Below are 12,983 nucleotides of genomic sequence, written 5' to 3'. Positions count from 1 at the left end.
CTTGCCTTGCACTGCTTCTTCCCTGGACATACATTCTGCAAATTTCCTATGCAAGAATGACAAGAAAGATGGGTAACTAAAATGCTCGAGAGAATTTGCTAGGATCACGTAAAAGCTAGCTCGTCTTATATAAGTCCTCCCATGGGAGTTGGGCAGACCTTTTTGTCCTTGGGCATTCAGCAAAGGTCACATTAGTTCAAGGGAATATTCATCCATGATGTTCAACCGGTGGTTGAAGGGCATCTAAACTTAAAGATATTTATTATCATGATATATAGTCTTATAGATTTCAAAGCGCTAGGGACAGGAGCTGCTTATGATGAAATAAGCAGTTTTGGTCGGTATTCCACGGTTGGTGAGTTGGTGGCAAGAAATTCAAACATATATAGTTCACGGGCAAGAAACATTCAGCTTGAACTGACGCATTGGTCACGGGTCCAATGCACTGCAGATATTCTCTGCTTGCTTTTAACGGTGGTCTGAGATACAGAATCAAATGATTTTAATCCACAGCGCCACAAATCAACAAAAATAAAATATGCAGTTACATTCTTTTGGAGGAACACAAACTGGGAATTGGGATCATAGCCAAGCTGAATGGAGCCCAAACCAAAGCAGAATGGGCACTGGTGGAGAGAAGTTCAAATCAGAAAGTCCAGGATGAGGCCGAAGCTGTAAGATTGGCCTTAATGAAAGCAAAAGAAAAGCGTTGGTAAAGAATCCAAATAGCATGCGAGAACAGGCATCTTATATCCATGATAAAGGCAGGCGCAAGGGCAGACATACATACATGCACGCTTGTGGAGGTCATCAAGAGTTTAGTTAACTTGTTTCAATTGTACTCCTTTTGTGTAAGAAAACTCGATAATATGGATCATTGTAATAATTTTAGCCAATATACACTAGGCATTTTCAGAGATGAGGAGAGAACTTTTGCTACTCCTTAAGTATCAAGGTACATGTTGTACAGTTCTTTCGACCGTTGCTCAAATACTGTAAGTTTTTATCAATAAAATCATCTATCGTGGGAAAAAAAAAATTACATTCTTTTGGACGCTGGTTTAAGGGGAAATTTTAGATTACCCGAGAGAAGAATTAAAGTTTTACGGAAACTACCCCTAGCTGACTTTTCCAGCAACAAGCATCATAAATACCTAGGAAATTCATGGTCGATAGCGGGGAACTCTTATTTCCACTACCTGAAGCCGCACAAAACAGATGATAAATACTTGGTAATCACGAGCCCCTCTCAGACCAAGACCAAGCTCAAGCATTTGTTGTGTCTAAACAACTTGAACCCCTTCTGAAGATCAAGAATCTTACTTTTAAGCCTCAGAAGAAGCCTGTTATTCAAACTATCCTTTTCATGTGACCTAGAGAACTGAAAAAGCTTAGGCATCGTTTTCATCTCTATTTGGATGATGAGATTTTTATCATTAACACTAAAGATTACATTTGACAGCCAAAGCAGAGTTGAGTTGCATACAAATTTTTGCCAATCAGCTCATCAATGTACGAACTTTTTTTCAGATAGAAAGTGCTGTCCACAAGCAACAAAAAATAGCATCTCTATGCCAGTGACACAGCTTTCTCTAATTAACAAGTCAAGATCACGAGTTCTGAAGGTGCGTGCTGATGCTACTAAAACCAGGCTCACCATTAACGTCCCCTTCTCTTCTCCAGCTCTCTCTCACCCCATATGCTTCATCCCACAATCCAGCTGCTGCATAAACATTAGAAAGAGTAACGTGGGCTGTAGAAGTTTGGTTTCTGTTCACCATTCTTTTAGCTATCCTTTCCCCTAGTTTTATGTTCCCATGTAACTGACTAGCCCCAAGTAATGCAGCCCATGCAGTACCATAAGAGGACTCGCAATTGGAATCTGTATCTTCAATTTCCTCAAGCAGATGAAATGCTTCATCGAGCCTGCCAAAGCGTCCCAACATATCAATCAGACACGTTTGATGGTCTTCCCTTGGAACTAAACCATACTTCTTCATCATCTTGAAGTACTGCAATCCATTGTCCATCAAACCACAATGACTACAAGCCGTTAACACAGCAACAAATGTTACTTCATTTGGTTCAACGCCCATTCCAATCATCTGGTGAAAAAGTTTTAGGGCATCAAATCCGTTACCGTGAACTGCATGGCCCATGATGATAGATGTCCATGCCACAACATTTTTCTCCACCATCAAATCAAAAACTGTCCGCGCATAATTCAATTTTCCGGACTTGGAATACATATCTATCAGAGCTGTTCCAATGACTACATTATTAGTGGCCGCACTCACTAATGTCCGAACAACTTTTGCATGAATCTGCTTTCCATTTTCCAGATCTGTTAAATAACTACATGCCTCAAGACTAACCACAAAAGTCAAGCAGTTACCTATCAACCCTTCTTTGCTACAATACATCTCTGCCAGTAAACTTAAACATTCTTTTGGCTTACCGCTCTGCACATACCCTGTCATCATGGTGGTCCAAGAAACAACGTTTTTTTCCGGCAAAATCTCCAACAAAGCCCTAGCATCTCCAATTAATTCATTATATATATAACCAGACATCATTGAATTTCCATGGGAAACATTTTGAGGCAGCAAGTGATCAAAAACTTTCCGAGCTTCACAAACATCCCCACACTTGCTATACATATCAATCAAAGCACATCCAATGATTGCTCCATCTTCATATGACAAGTTAAATTGGAAACATGACTCGACCAAAGTACTGAAAAGTCCATGAAGCTGCTTTCCCACTCTGAGCAAACAAAGCCTTGCACACGCAGTTAAAAGAGGAACAATCACTTTATGGTCCTGACGCAAAATCATAATGCCGTTGTTGGCAGAAGATATACAATTTAAAGCATCACGATACTTGGCGTTAGAAACATACCCTCTAATCTTTGTCAGCGTTACAAAAAAATCCCCACCTATTCCATCCAAAACTTTCTCAGCCGAACCAACTTCACCACAATGAAAGTACATGGTAGCTATCGCATTCAAACAATTCAACTCGAACCCACTAACAATTGCAAACCCATGCATTTGCTCTCCCAACATCAAGTCCTGCACACCAGCACAGCCAGATAAGATAGTCGCCACAGTGAACCGATCTGGCGCATAAAACTCCGAGCATTTCATGTTTGAAAACAATTCGAACCCATCCATTACCATTCCGTTTTGAATATATCCAGAAATCATCGCATTCCAAGTCACCAAGTTTCTGCGAGGCATTTCATCAAACAGCTTGTACGCACATGTTACAACCCGGCATTTTGCATACATATCCACCAAAGCTGTCTCAACAACGACGTCCTGCGGTAGAAACCCAGCCTTGATGACGTGGGCATGAAGGGTTTGACCTAGAGAAAGCTGCTCCGGGGCTGAAGCGATGGCCCGAGCAACGGAAGCAAAGACGTAAGTATTGGGCAGGGCATTAGAGACGGCCTGGGGCGGGCGCAGCATATGGAAGAAGAGATGGAGGGCATTGTGGGGTTGGTGGGAGCGGGAATAGAGGGAGATGAGAGAGGCCCATAGAGGGGTGTCTTGGAGGTAGAAAGGCACTTGATCGAAGACTCGGTGTGCATGACTCAGTGAGCTGGGCGATGGGAAACGTGCGTACTCGGCAATGAGTTTGGAGGCGTGTATAGGATTGCTGTCAAGGCCAAGTTTGATTAGCCCAGCATGTCTGTTCATTCATGTCACGGGATAACTCTTAACTAATTAGATCATTTAACTCTCAGAAACTTCAAGATGATGTGTAATGATCTGTTGCAATTGAGTCGCCGTCGTCGGCGACGCCGGACGCACGCAGCGGACGAACACCGATGAATGTTTTCAATCTTTTCTGGACGGGAGATGAAGAAAGCAAGAGAAATGTTGGGCCCAGGCCCACCGCTAGCGGGCAAACAATGAATGGTTTCTCGATTGGATACAATTTTTTTTTTCAAACATATTTTCTTGAATTATAAACATATTTTTTAAAACTAATTTATTACATTCAGGTCGCCTTTTTCTTTTTCATAAAAAAAAAATTTATATTTCCAATCACTCTTCGTTAATATTATATGTATCACATCATAAAAAATAATTATTTTAAATAATACTGTATTCAAATACACTCATACACCTCAATTGTAGAAAGAGAAAGTTTTGATATTTTAAAACCCAAAAAAAAAAAAAAAAACACACACACACACACACACACACAAGGGAGTGGTTCGCCTGAGTAATTTGAATCTCATAAGCCATTCTCAGAAGGCCGGCCTCAACATATTTATTTGGTGCAGGCGGACGCGGTTGTTTTGCCTTGAACGACGCTAACTGGGAAAGTGTGCACCTACATTCATTCATCGGACGCGGGCAGAGCAATGGTGAACATAATAATACATTCAGGACTCACTTCCTGGAGGAGACTATGGGAAATTTCTTCCGGTCCAAAAAAAAAACTCATTTCACAAACTTTCTGCAGTTACGGAAGGAATGACGACGCTATATTATTACAGCTTCCTCGGTACCAAATTGAAAAAACTCCTTGATTCATGGTAGCAGTTATTTCAGGACTCCTGGCGTATGATAGAAACCAGAAAAACGTTCACTGAACTTGAGATGACTGACATAATAATAATTATGAACAAACATATTTGGTTGGTGAAGAAATGAGAGCAATCTCAAAGAGCAACATTCACTTCTATAGAGGTGGCTGTCAGAACTACACTTTTAGAATTATCGGCTTTTGGGTGGTCACCACAATCAAATTTCAGCCTCACGTGCAAGGGCTTAACAAATATGAGATCTTTTAGATCCCTTTTCGAACTCAACAGGAATTGAATGACTGAATCTCTAGCAGGCTTTCTCAGTGGGTCGATGATATCTGCTATCCTGGCTGCATCTTCGACTCGATTGTCAGTGCTTGAACTTGAACTCCTTTTTAGCCTTAAATATAGTGGTGCATATATGATGACCTGGACAATAATGAAGATGAGGTGCAAGTTATGGAACAAAATGAGTTCTATAATTCAAAGAGGAAGCAAACTAAGATTAGGTGAGGTAACCATTCTAAAGATCGACGGCAAATGGAAATGTTCCCCGACCTGACTACGAGCAGTACAATTATGTGCTTCTGACAAGAAGATTACAGGAAAGCAACAAAGTGAATACAGTCGTACCTCACTTGTTCCAGGACTTGTTGAAACGGTGCAATCAATGCAAACTCTGCCTTCTTGAACTACCCTGTTTTCACCTGTGGTCTCCGCTGCTGTTGTTGATTCCCCTTCTGATGTCGTGAATGTTAGGTGGTCAATTTCATCATACCACTGTTGGGCAACACCAACCTGCATACACGTCCAAAACTATGATGAACTCTGCATCTACTGGACGTTTCTTTTTCTTTTCCACTTTAAACTGCATTGTTGGAGGAAGCTTAAGCTATCCAACCCAAGGTTAAAAACTGGAACATATTGGAAAGGCATAATAGAACCTTTTCAGAAGAATCAGCCTTGCTCTCAGCTCCAGAGACTTCCATTGCCGTTCCTCTTGCCTGGCACCATATACAACTTTTATCCAATGGTTCTACAAGATCCATCTCTTCGGGAATCAGTATCTTCATCAATATGTTTACTCTACCTGTACACAACAATAGCCAGAGAAGGATTGAGAGTTCCAACAAGATGATTAATCAGAATCAGAGGAAGATACCACACAGAAAAAGGTTATTCATCTCATGCTCAGATTTAGTCAATTGACTGATGAACTCATATACTATAATCATAGTGGCTGAAGCAATGAACTTAAATAGAAAAGCTTCCTGGGGCTGTCCAAGCGGCCCCTGCAACGACTACCAGAAAGTTACTGTCAATGAAATTCACTTTGTCAAAGCAGTCAATACCTGGCAACAAGCTGAAACCTTCTATATGATCAATGTGCATTTCGGATAATACATCACCCCTACATCAAGAGAAGAAAAATATGTCAATAAGGTAACTGAAAAAGTAACTACCATAGAAAGCCAATTTACTTACGCTGCACAAACTCGTTCCAATGGGAATGAGAACCAATAAGGAAGCCCAAGGACACCAAAATTTGAGAATTGAAAGCTTGATATTGACCCTGATTTTCCATTAAGTTTGAATACCATCTGACCCACTTCACAGAAACATTAATCACAACATGAATCGCACAAGCCACTTAATAAGGAAGAGAGATGGGTAAATATTGTACCTGCATCACAGAGGACTAAATCATCCTTAAAATTTGCTACAGAGGACAACAAGCCAGAATGAGGAATTCCATCCAATGAGGAAGTCATGCCTAAATGTTGCTGCAACCAATCACTAGGTATATGCTTCAAAACAGATGATTTCTCCATAATCATCTCTCCACAGATTTCCAAAACCTTCGGAAGACCTTTTAAATATTGACAAATCAATACTATGAACCTTACAAATGAGAGAAAATAAAAAACAATCACAAATTACTGACCTTTTACCACTTCTTTAATAACCCCACAAGCCAGATCCACAATCCATAGAGTTCCAAAGCTGAACAAGGAAGTAAATCAATCACACCATCCCACACCTCAACACCAATCCCACCCAACCACACTGAGGGGAAAAAAAAGATGATCTCGTCATTTAAGATAGCATAACTTTCCTACAGACAGCCTTTGCTAAAGCAAGAATAGGAAGCATTACTACATCAGCCAAGGACAAACAACAGATAATGGGATACAGTATCTGCAATTATCAAATCGCAAATGCTATCTCTGTAAGCAAAGATAAGCTTGGTCCAGAAAATGGGAAGGGACCAAGAAGAATTGATCAGTCTCAGTTGACCCTCAGACCCACTTTTAGAAGCCTTAGAAGCAATCGACAGGATAAAACGAAAAGAAAGAAACCATGGTCTTAGGTGAGAAGTGGCAATCTGGTGCTTTTTCTGTTCAAAAATTAGCTATGCAGACACTTTCAGAATACCCCTCTTCCGCACAAACAAGAATAACAGCAAAGAACAGCAACATTACTGGAAAAGACATGTCAAGGCATTCTGTCTCTGAAGATTTGAGCTTTGTGCCTCCTTAACCATACAGAGGCTCTTAATAATTCAGATAAACTTTCTCACAATCACCATTATTGAATTAGACCTTCAGCTATACAACTAGAGCTTGAAGCAGGTTTATTTGTAAATGAGGCAATTAAAGTTTTATACCTGCGATTGAGAACAAAGAGATCATTGCTGGTTGACTTTAATAGATGCCAAGGAAACAACAATGAATCAGAATGAAACGCCTCAGATGGAGTGTCTACTTCTCTCTTCTTCCCAAGCTTATCCAGGACCCAGCTCCATAAACTAGTAGTCTTTTTACTAGTGTTTGTCGGATAAATTGTCTCAACGACCCTTCTCTGCATATCAGCTCTCCTTATGGCATGGTTCTTCAATGAGGAAAACAGAGTCAGTTAAATTTGCCGGCGAGCTACAAGAAGATAAAGCCAAAAAGAAAGAAAGCAAGTACAGCAAGAGAAGAATCAGAAAATAGAAAATTCATATATAAGACTACAATCAACATCATGCATCAATAATAGATACACCATATTACATAAGAAAATATAAAGAGAAAAAATATACCTCCGAGTCGACAAAATACAAACAATCCTCAGGAGCATGATAAAAAGAGGCAGCAGGGCGCATCAACTTGGCATTCTCAAACTCTGCATCCTCAAAACCAGGAACAGAACCTATCTGAATTCAGATAATAATGAATACCATAAAACTTCTGCTTTCTCCACAATGATAATACTATTAAATACTTCTAGTTTTCAGGGTTAATTTCAAGGAATTCACAATTTGACAGTTGAATTTCGTAAGAACTAAAGTCAAAAATCAAAAAATATATATATACACACACACACACACCCACACCCACATACAGAGTCCAAAATCTTTGCATTGATATCAAAGATGATGATGCGATGATGGTTAGAATCAGAAAGGAACAAGCGATTTCCATCTTCATCTACAGAAATACAACCTGCCAAAAATAAGGAACAATTACAATTCTCATTTTCAACTGAAATAATCCAACATCTTATAATAGCTGTACAGGTACTAGGTTTAGAGCCAAGAAACACTGGGACAAATCTAATATGACCCAGACAATTAATGTTGAAAGATGCAATAATGCTCCTTGCTAATGGCTCAACCATCAGGATTTAACTGAACTTGATTGCACAATAATCTCTCTCTGAGCTCCTATACCAAGCAAAAAGGGGCCAAAAATAAAAACAAAGACAAGAATACAAGAGAACAGAAAAGGGCATTCATCATGTATACAAAAGATTATATAGCTTTTTAACATTTTCCATGGGTAGCACGTCTCATTTAATCATGTATGGAAGGTTGCACAAGCTATTCATGGAACAGCAGTAACCCGGGCCAACTCTTCAGACAAGTCATGAATGAACACAAGAATTCTAAGTTCTACAATTCAACTAGAAGTAAAAGAGACCATCCTAACTGTTCTGTTGAGAAGAATTCCATTATGTTGCAGGCCATCAAACTTACCTACTTGTTTATTTACAACTATTCTAGTCACATATGCCAGAAAGATTCCCATTGCAGCATCAGGCGATAGATTTATTTAACCAATATATTTAGAAATATTCACCTGGGAAGCAAAGAAACAAATTCCGCAAGGATGAGTAGTGATGTGGTTCCTTGACAATCTGAATTCGATTTGCCCAACTGCTTTCCAGCTTATTTACCAACCTAGAGATCTGACCATGATCCGCAGTTAAGATTTTGACAGCTGCAATTAAGATAACCAAAGAAAGAACCTAAGAATGAATAAAACAATGTGAACAACAACTGCAATCTCTGATAGATTCTGCAATAAACAATCCATGACTATAATAGAAAGAACCATGAAAAAGCCACTACCAATCATTTCAATCTTCATTGAGCCCCACAAGCTTTAGAGGTCTAGAAAGAGGACTATTTCATGTAAACTTATGGTGTCACAGCCCCCAAGACAGCCTATAGAAAGACTTCTGTGCAGCATAAAGTAAGGCCAAGACAACAAAGGAAGTTTCAGGACCACATAAAAATATTCCGCACTTAAATAGGGTTCCCGCTAAACATCATGTATACAGCATAAATCTAGTAGGAAATGAGGATTCGTGTTTTTACTTCAATATGAAAGAAATTCAAAAGGTGATTCTAATCCAGAACATGCAAGCTTTTCAGTAACAAGTTAATTTGTCTCTAACAAAGGTACAAAAATGCACATAGAAAACAAGAAAATTTTAGACAACATAAAATAAAGAGAAGTGCAACGGAAATGCATGTTTGAAATATTGTGAGATTAAACAAGAAGATAAATTCAAAAGCCCTGTGATACCCTAATTTATAACAGGTGAAATAAGCAGTCATCATAAGTAAAGCTAGTAAAAACTCTTTCTGGTAGCAAGATCCTTTAGTTGGTACTTCAGAATCAATTCGGTTAGGGATCTAAAAACTTCACGAGTAAGATCACCACCATCAAAAATCAAGTTCATGCACTAAGTGTATGCATGTCAAATGCACGAGTACCAGTATTTATATTTGAATGATGACAGAAAAAAGAAAATTTGATACACTGACGTCTAAATAGGTGTTGTAATAGGCCAACAGATACACGACAAGGAAGCTGTATACCTTTATCAAGAGTTGCAAGATCAACATCCTTCTCGTGATAGATCAAAGGACTCTCAAACCCCTTAAACATTATGTAGCAGGGACCATCTTTTTTCTAATCAAATGAAAAAAAAAAAGTTACATGTATATGAAAATAAATGGCCTTCAAGCAAAGTGAGACAAAGAACACACAAGATTTGTATTTGAAGGCATCAGCTCCAAAGATAATGAATCTGCATTCCAATTACATTGTCAGAGACACAAGAATGATCACGTGATAAAAAATTGAAACTTAATACCACAACTAACAAGTAACATTCCCAAACACAGTTGGTGCTTTCAGATTTAAACAAAGCAAAACAAATAAAAGATGAGCATCAAATATAACAACAATTTCTCTATATTGTAGTACAACCATACATGGGATATAGGACAATGAAAATGGCGATGCAACTGATCTAGCCACAATGACCTGATGAAAAAATTGGAAAAAGCACCTCAAGTTCAACCAACTGAATAGATTTGAAACAAGATAGATTTGTCTATGTGTGTACAAATGTGTGCATATATATAAGATGGTACTCTTTTCATAATCATGCAACAAGATTGTAGGCATATCAACATGATTCAGAGAACAGCATCATTCAGATTGAGATAGAGCACAATTGCTCAACTTTTTCCCAAAAAAAGGTCAAAGTGAAACTACAAGCAAAGCAATATTACTTTTGGATCTAAAGTAGGAAGCTAAGTATTTCTTCAATGTAAGGTTTGGCAGACTTTTTGCAAGATAATTTGGAAGACCACGTTGAACAAATTCTCATAGGAGGTTAGTTTAACTACTTTGAGTAACCAATCCATACGAATTCTTCCCTTGGCCCCTAAAACAAAAAATAGTGACACACCTGAGGATAACACTTGTTAGACAATAAAACGGGAAACAAAATGTACTCAGCCATGATCCTCCAGAGTAAATTTGTTGGAACAGCATTTAAAGAAATTGATGGACTATATTGGAATCCCATCACCTGTAGAGAAGGATACCTGCAACCACAATAATAAGAAGCACTGAGTGATCTAACTGATATAGTCACATACTTCTACAGTCAGATTCAACAAGCTTAAGTAGCTGACAGTAGGTGTTTACTCTACCTTTGCTGAAGTGATTTAACCTTCTCAAACATGCTCAAGGGATTACAGCCAGATAGCACAAAATCTCCAATATCTTCACCAGCAACAATTAAGAAGATTCCATCTTTCTTAAAGAAACTCTTGCACCCCTCATGTTTGTTTAACCACCTATAGGAATAGCCTGTGGTTACAACATGAACTTTCAGAAAGATGAGCTTGCTACTCCGAGACTTGACACCCGGTAGAAGGGTAAATGACTTAAATAGTAATGTAAATGTAATAGATTATATGCAATATAAGACTTTTATAACCATGAGTTCTGTACCACTTATAAACCTTCTTCAACCACTACCTTCACTCTTTCAAGGTACAAATGGAAACAGAAATCGCAGTCTGGGTGTCCCAGAACGGCATTGTCTCTTTATCTTCCCATTTTAAAAGTCAACCAACCATTTACTTGATGTTCCAACATGCACAACCAGAAAGTGGTCTAGAATATCCACTTAAAAAGAGCACATTTTTTATCAGTAAATAATTATAATACAAGTTGGCAAGCACCAAACAGCTAATATAAACACAGAACATCGAGTTCTAATAGCCAAAACATTGTAAAATAGTTCATCTTCATTATCTAATCTAGCAGATTAGTTTTAAAATGGATTTCCACTATCAAATATTAAACGCATCATAGACATGGTATTATAGGCACGGTATTCTGTGCCAACCAACAATCTCAACCTTCACTCTTTGCACCCAAAGAAACGCCAAATAGTCAATTTTATGTCCATTATAGCATCTAAAATACGATCAAATTAGAAGTGTCATTATGATCAAAAGTACACGGGTGATGTTGATTGCAGAAAGAAGCAAACTTCTACAAAATAAACATAGTTCTTAGAAATTAAACATGTGGGTCTGCCTCACCTTGGTGTTCATCGAGAGTAGATTGCATAAAAGAAAGGAAATCAGCTTCAGATAGAGGTTCAAGTGATACCTCTCGCGATGTTGAGTACCTGAAAATAACTGTCATTGAAAAGTAAGAACTTTTGGGAGCTGGCAAACATTGATCATAATAGCAAAGGTCCCACATTAGGAATTGACCAGTAACCTCCTCAGTCAAATCAAGCCCTCAATAATTTAATCAAGAATTAAGATTTAAACAAGTAATGATTCTCAATTTTGCTTGGACAATTAAAAACTATACAAAATCCTAAATGACAGTACTAGCAAATCACTGCTGTTACCGTTTCAATTAAGATTATTTCTACCAGAATCCTCAATGAAAAAATAGAAATTGAAATTATTACTACCTCTGGGAATGAAGGCTTCTGCTCCATTCGAGCTTCTTGTCATTTCTCAAGCACTCATGACTCGAAGATAACCAACGCAGCCACAAATTATCAATGCCTCCCCTAGATGATTGGTAACTTCCATAACAAACTAACAAGAAATAAGAAAGCAAAAGAGCTAATTAAAAGAACAGAAATTAATTGAGTTCAATAGAAATGATGAGTAGGTAGGTTGTAGGAGTAAAATTTATACCAGAGTAAAACTTGGGAACGAGTCTTGGGATTTCCTTAAAGCTCCTAACTCTGACTGCCATCTTTATTACCATCCCAGAGAAATCTATCCACCTTTTACTATTTGCTTCGCTACCCTTTTCCTCTTTTTTGCTTTTCGTTCTTCTCCCTGAGATTACTCGGCGAGGAGAGGACGGCGGGAGAATGAATTTCCAAAGTCTCGAGTCTGCTGGACTACAACTGCTTCGAAATAGTTTCGACGAAAGCAGGTTTGGAATTTGGATCCAGGCTTAGCTGTTACTACTATTTTGTAGTACAGCTTTGCTTGGAGTACGAACGGGGAATCCCATATTGGGCTGACAAGAAAGCGCATCCACTGCCAGGCCCTAGAGATGCATGCTTAATGCTTACCCAACTTAGATTAACTGGGCACCGCATACTTGAAGCCTTCATTTTTTTCGAGCTTCTTGTTGGGCCTTTGTCCTTTTCTATTTTCTTAAAGTTTTGCTGAAAATAAGACAAAAGCATTAGATTGGGCTTTTCCTTTTTCCATTTTTTTTTCTGCCATGCCACACTTGCAACTCATGTGACTTTAACCTAATTCAATGCTTAAAGTTATACTTAATAGGCTCAGATTTTAATATGTTCAGATGCATTTAAT

At 38.4% G+C, this 12,983-nt stretch overlaps 2 protein-coding genes across 3 annotated transcripts; both read right to left on the bottom strand.

Moving 5' to 3' along the window:
• Nucleotides 1-1,413: 1,413 nt before the first annotated feature.
• On the bottom strand, nt 1,414-3,796 carry LOC113783180 (pentatricopeptide repeat-containing protein At4g15720-like). The gene is made up of 2 exons (XM_027329281.1): nt 3,180-3,796; nt 1,414-3,074 (listed from the first exon to the last, which is right to left on the bottom strand). The coding sequence occupies exons 1-2, from the start codon at nt 3,702-3,704 to the stop codon at nt 1,611-1,613; spliced, it is 1,989 nt and encodes a 662-aa protein (XP_027185082.1). The 5' UTR covers nt 3,705-3,796; the 3' UTR covers nt 1,414-1,610.
• A 683-nt stretch (nt 3,797-4,479) lies between these two features.
• On the bottom strand, nt 4,480-12,567 carry LOC113779217. 2 transcript variants are annotated; one of them, XM_027324752.1, is made up of 17 exons: nt 12,345-12,567; nt 12,113-12,242; nt 11,727-11,825; nt 10,824-10,983; nt 10,577-10,715; nt 9,696-9,789; nt 8,668-8,808; nt 7,931-8,031; nt 7,629-7,742; nt 7,212-7,435; nt 6,489-6,547; nt 6,228-6,413; nt 6,029-6,152; nt 5,896-5,954; nt 5,488-5,633; nt 5,177-5,341; nt 4,480-4,972 (listed from the first exon to the last, which is right to left on the bottom strand). In XM_027324752.1, the coding sequence occupies exons 2-17, from the start codon at nt 12,153-12,155 to the stop codon at nt 4,679-4,681; spliced, it is 2,148 nt and encodes a 715-aa protein (XP_027180553.1). In that variant the 5' UTR covers nt 12,156-12,242; nt 12,345-12,567; the 3' UTR covers nt 4,480-4,678. The 2 variants fall into 2 exon arrangements, with proteins under 2 accessions (XP_027180553.1, XP_027180544.1); XM_027324743.1 differs by having other exon boundaries at nt 11,727-11,815.
• Nucleotides 12,568-12,983: the final 416 nt, after the last annotated feature.

This window comes from Coffea eugenioides, chromosome 1 (genome assembly GCF_003713205.1).
Source record: "Coffea eugenioides isolate CCC68of chromosome 1, Ceug_1.0, whole genome shotgun sequence".
NCBI classification, from domain to species: domain Eukaryota; kingdom Viridiplantae; phylum Streptophyta; class Magnoliopsida; order Gentianales; family Rubiaceae; genus Coffea; species Coffea eugenioides.
Note: the sequence above shows the minus strand (reverse complement) of the source record. Positions and strands in the feature narration are given on the sequence as shown.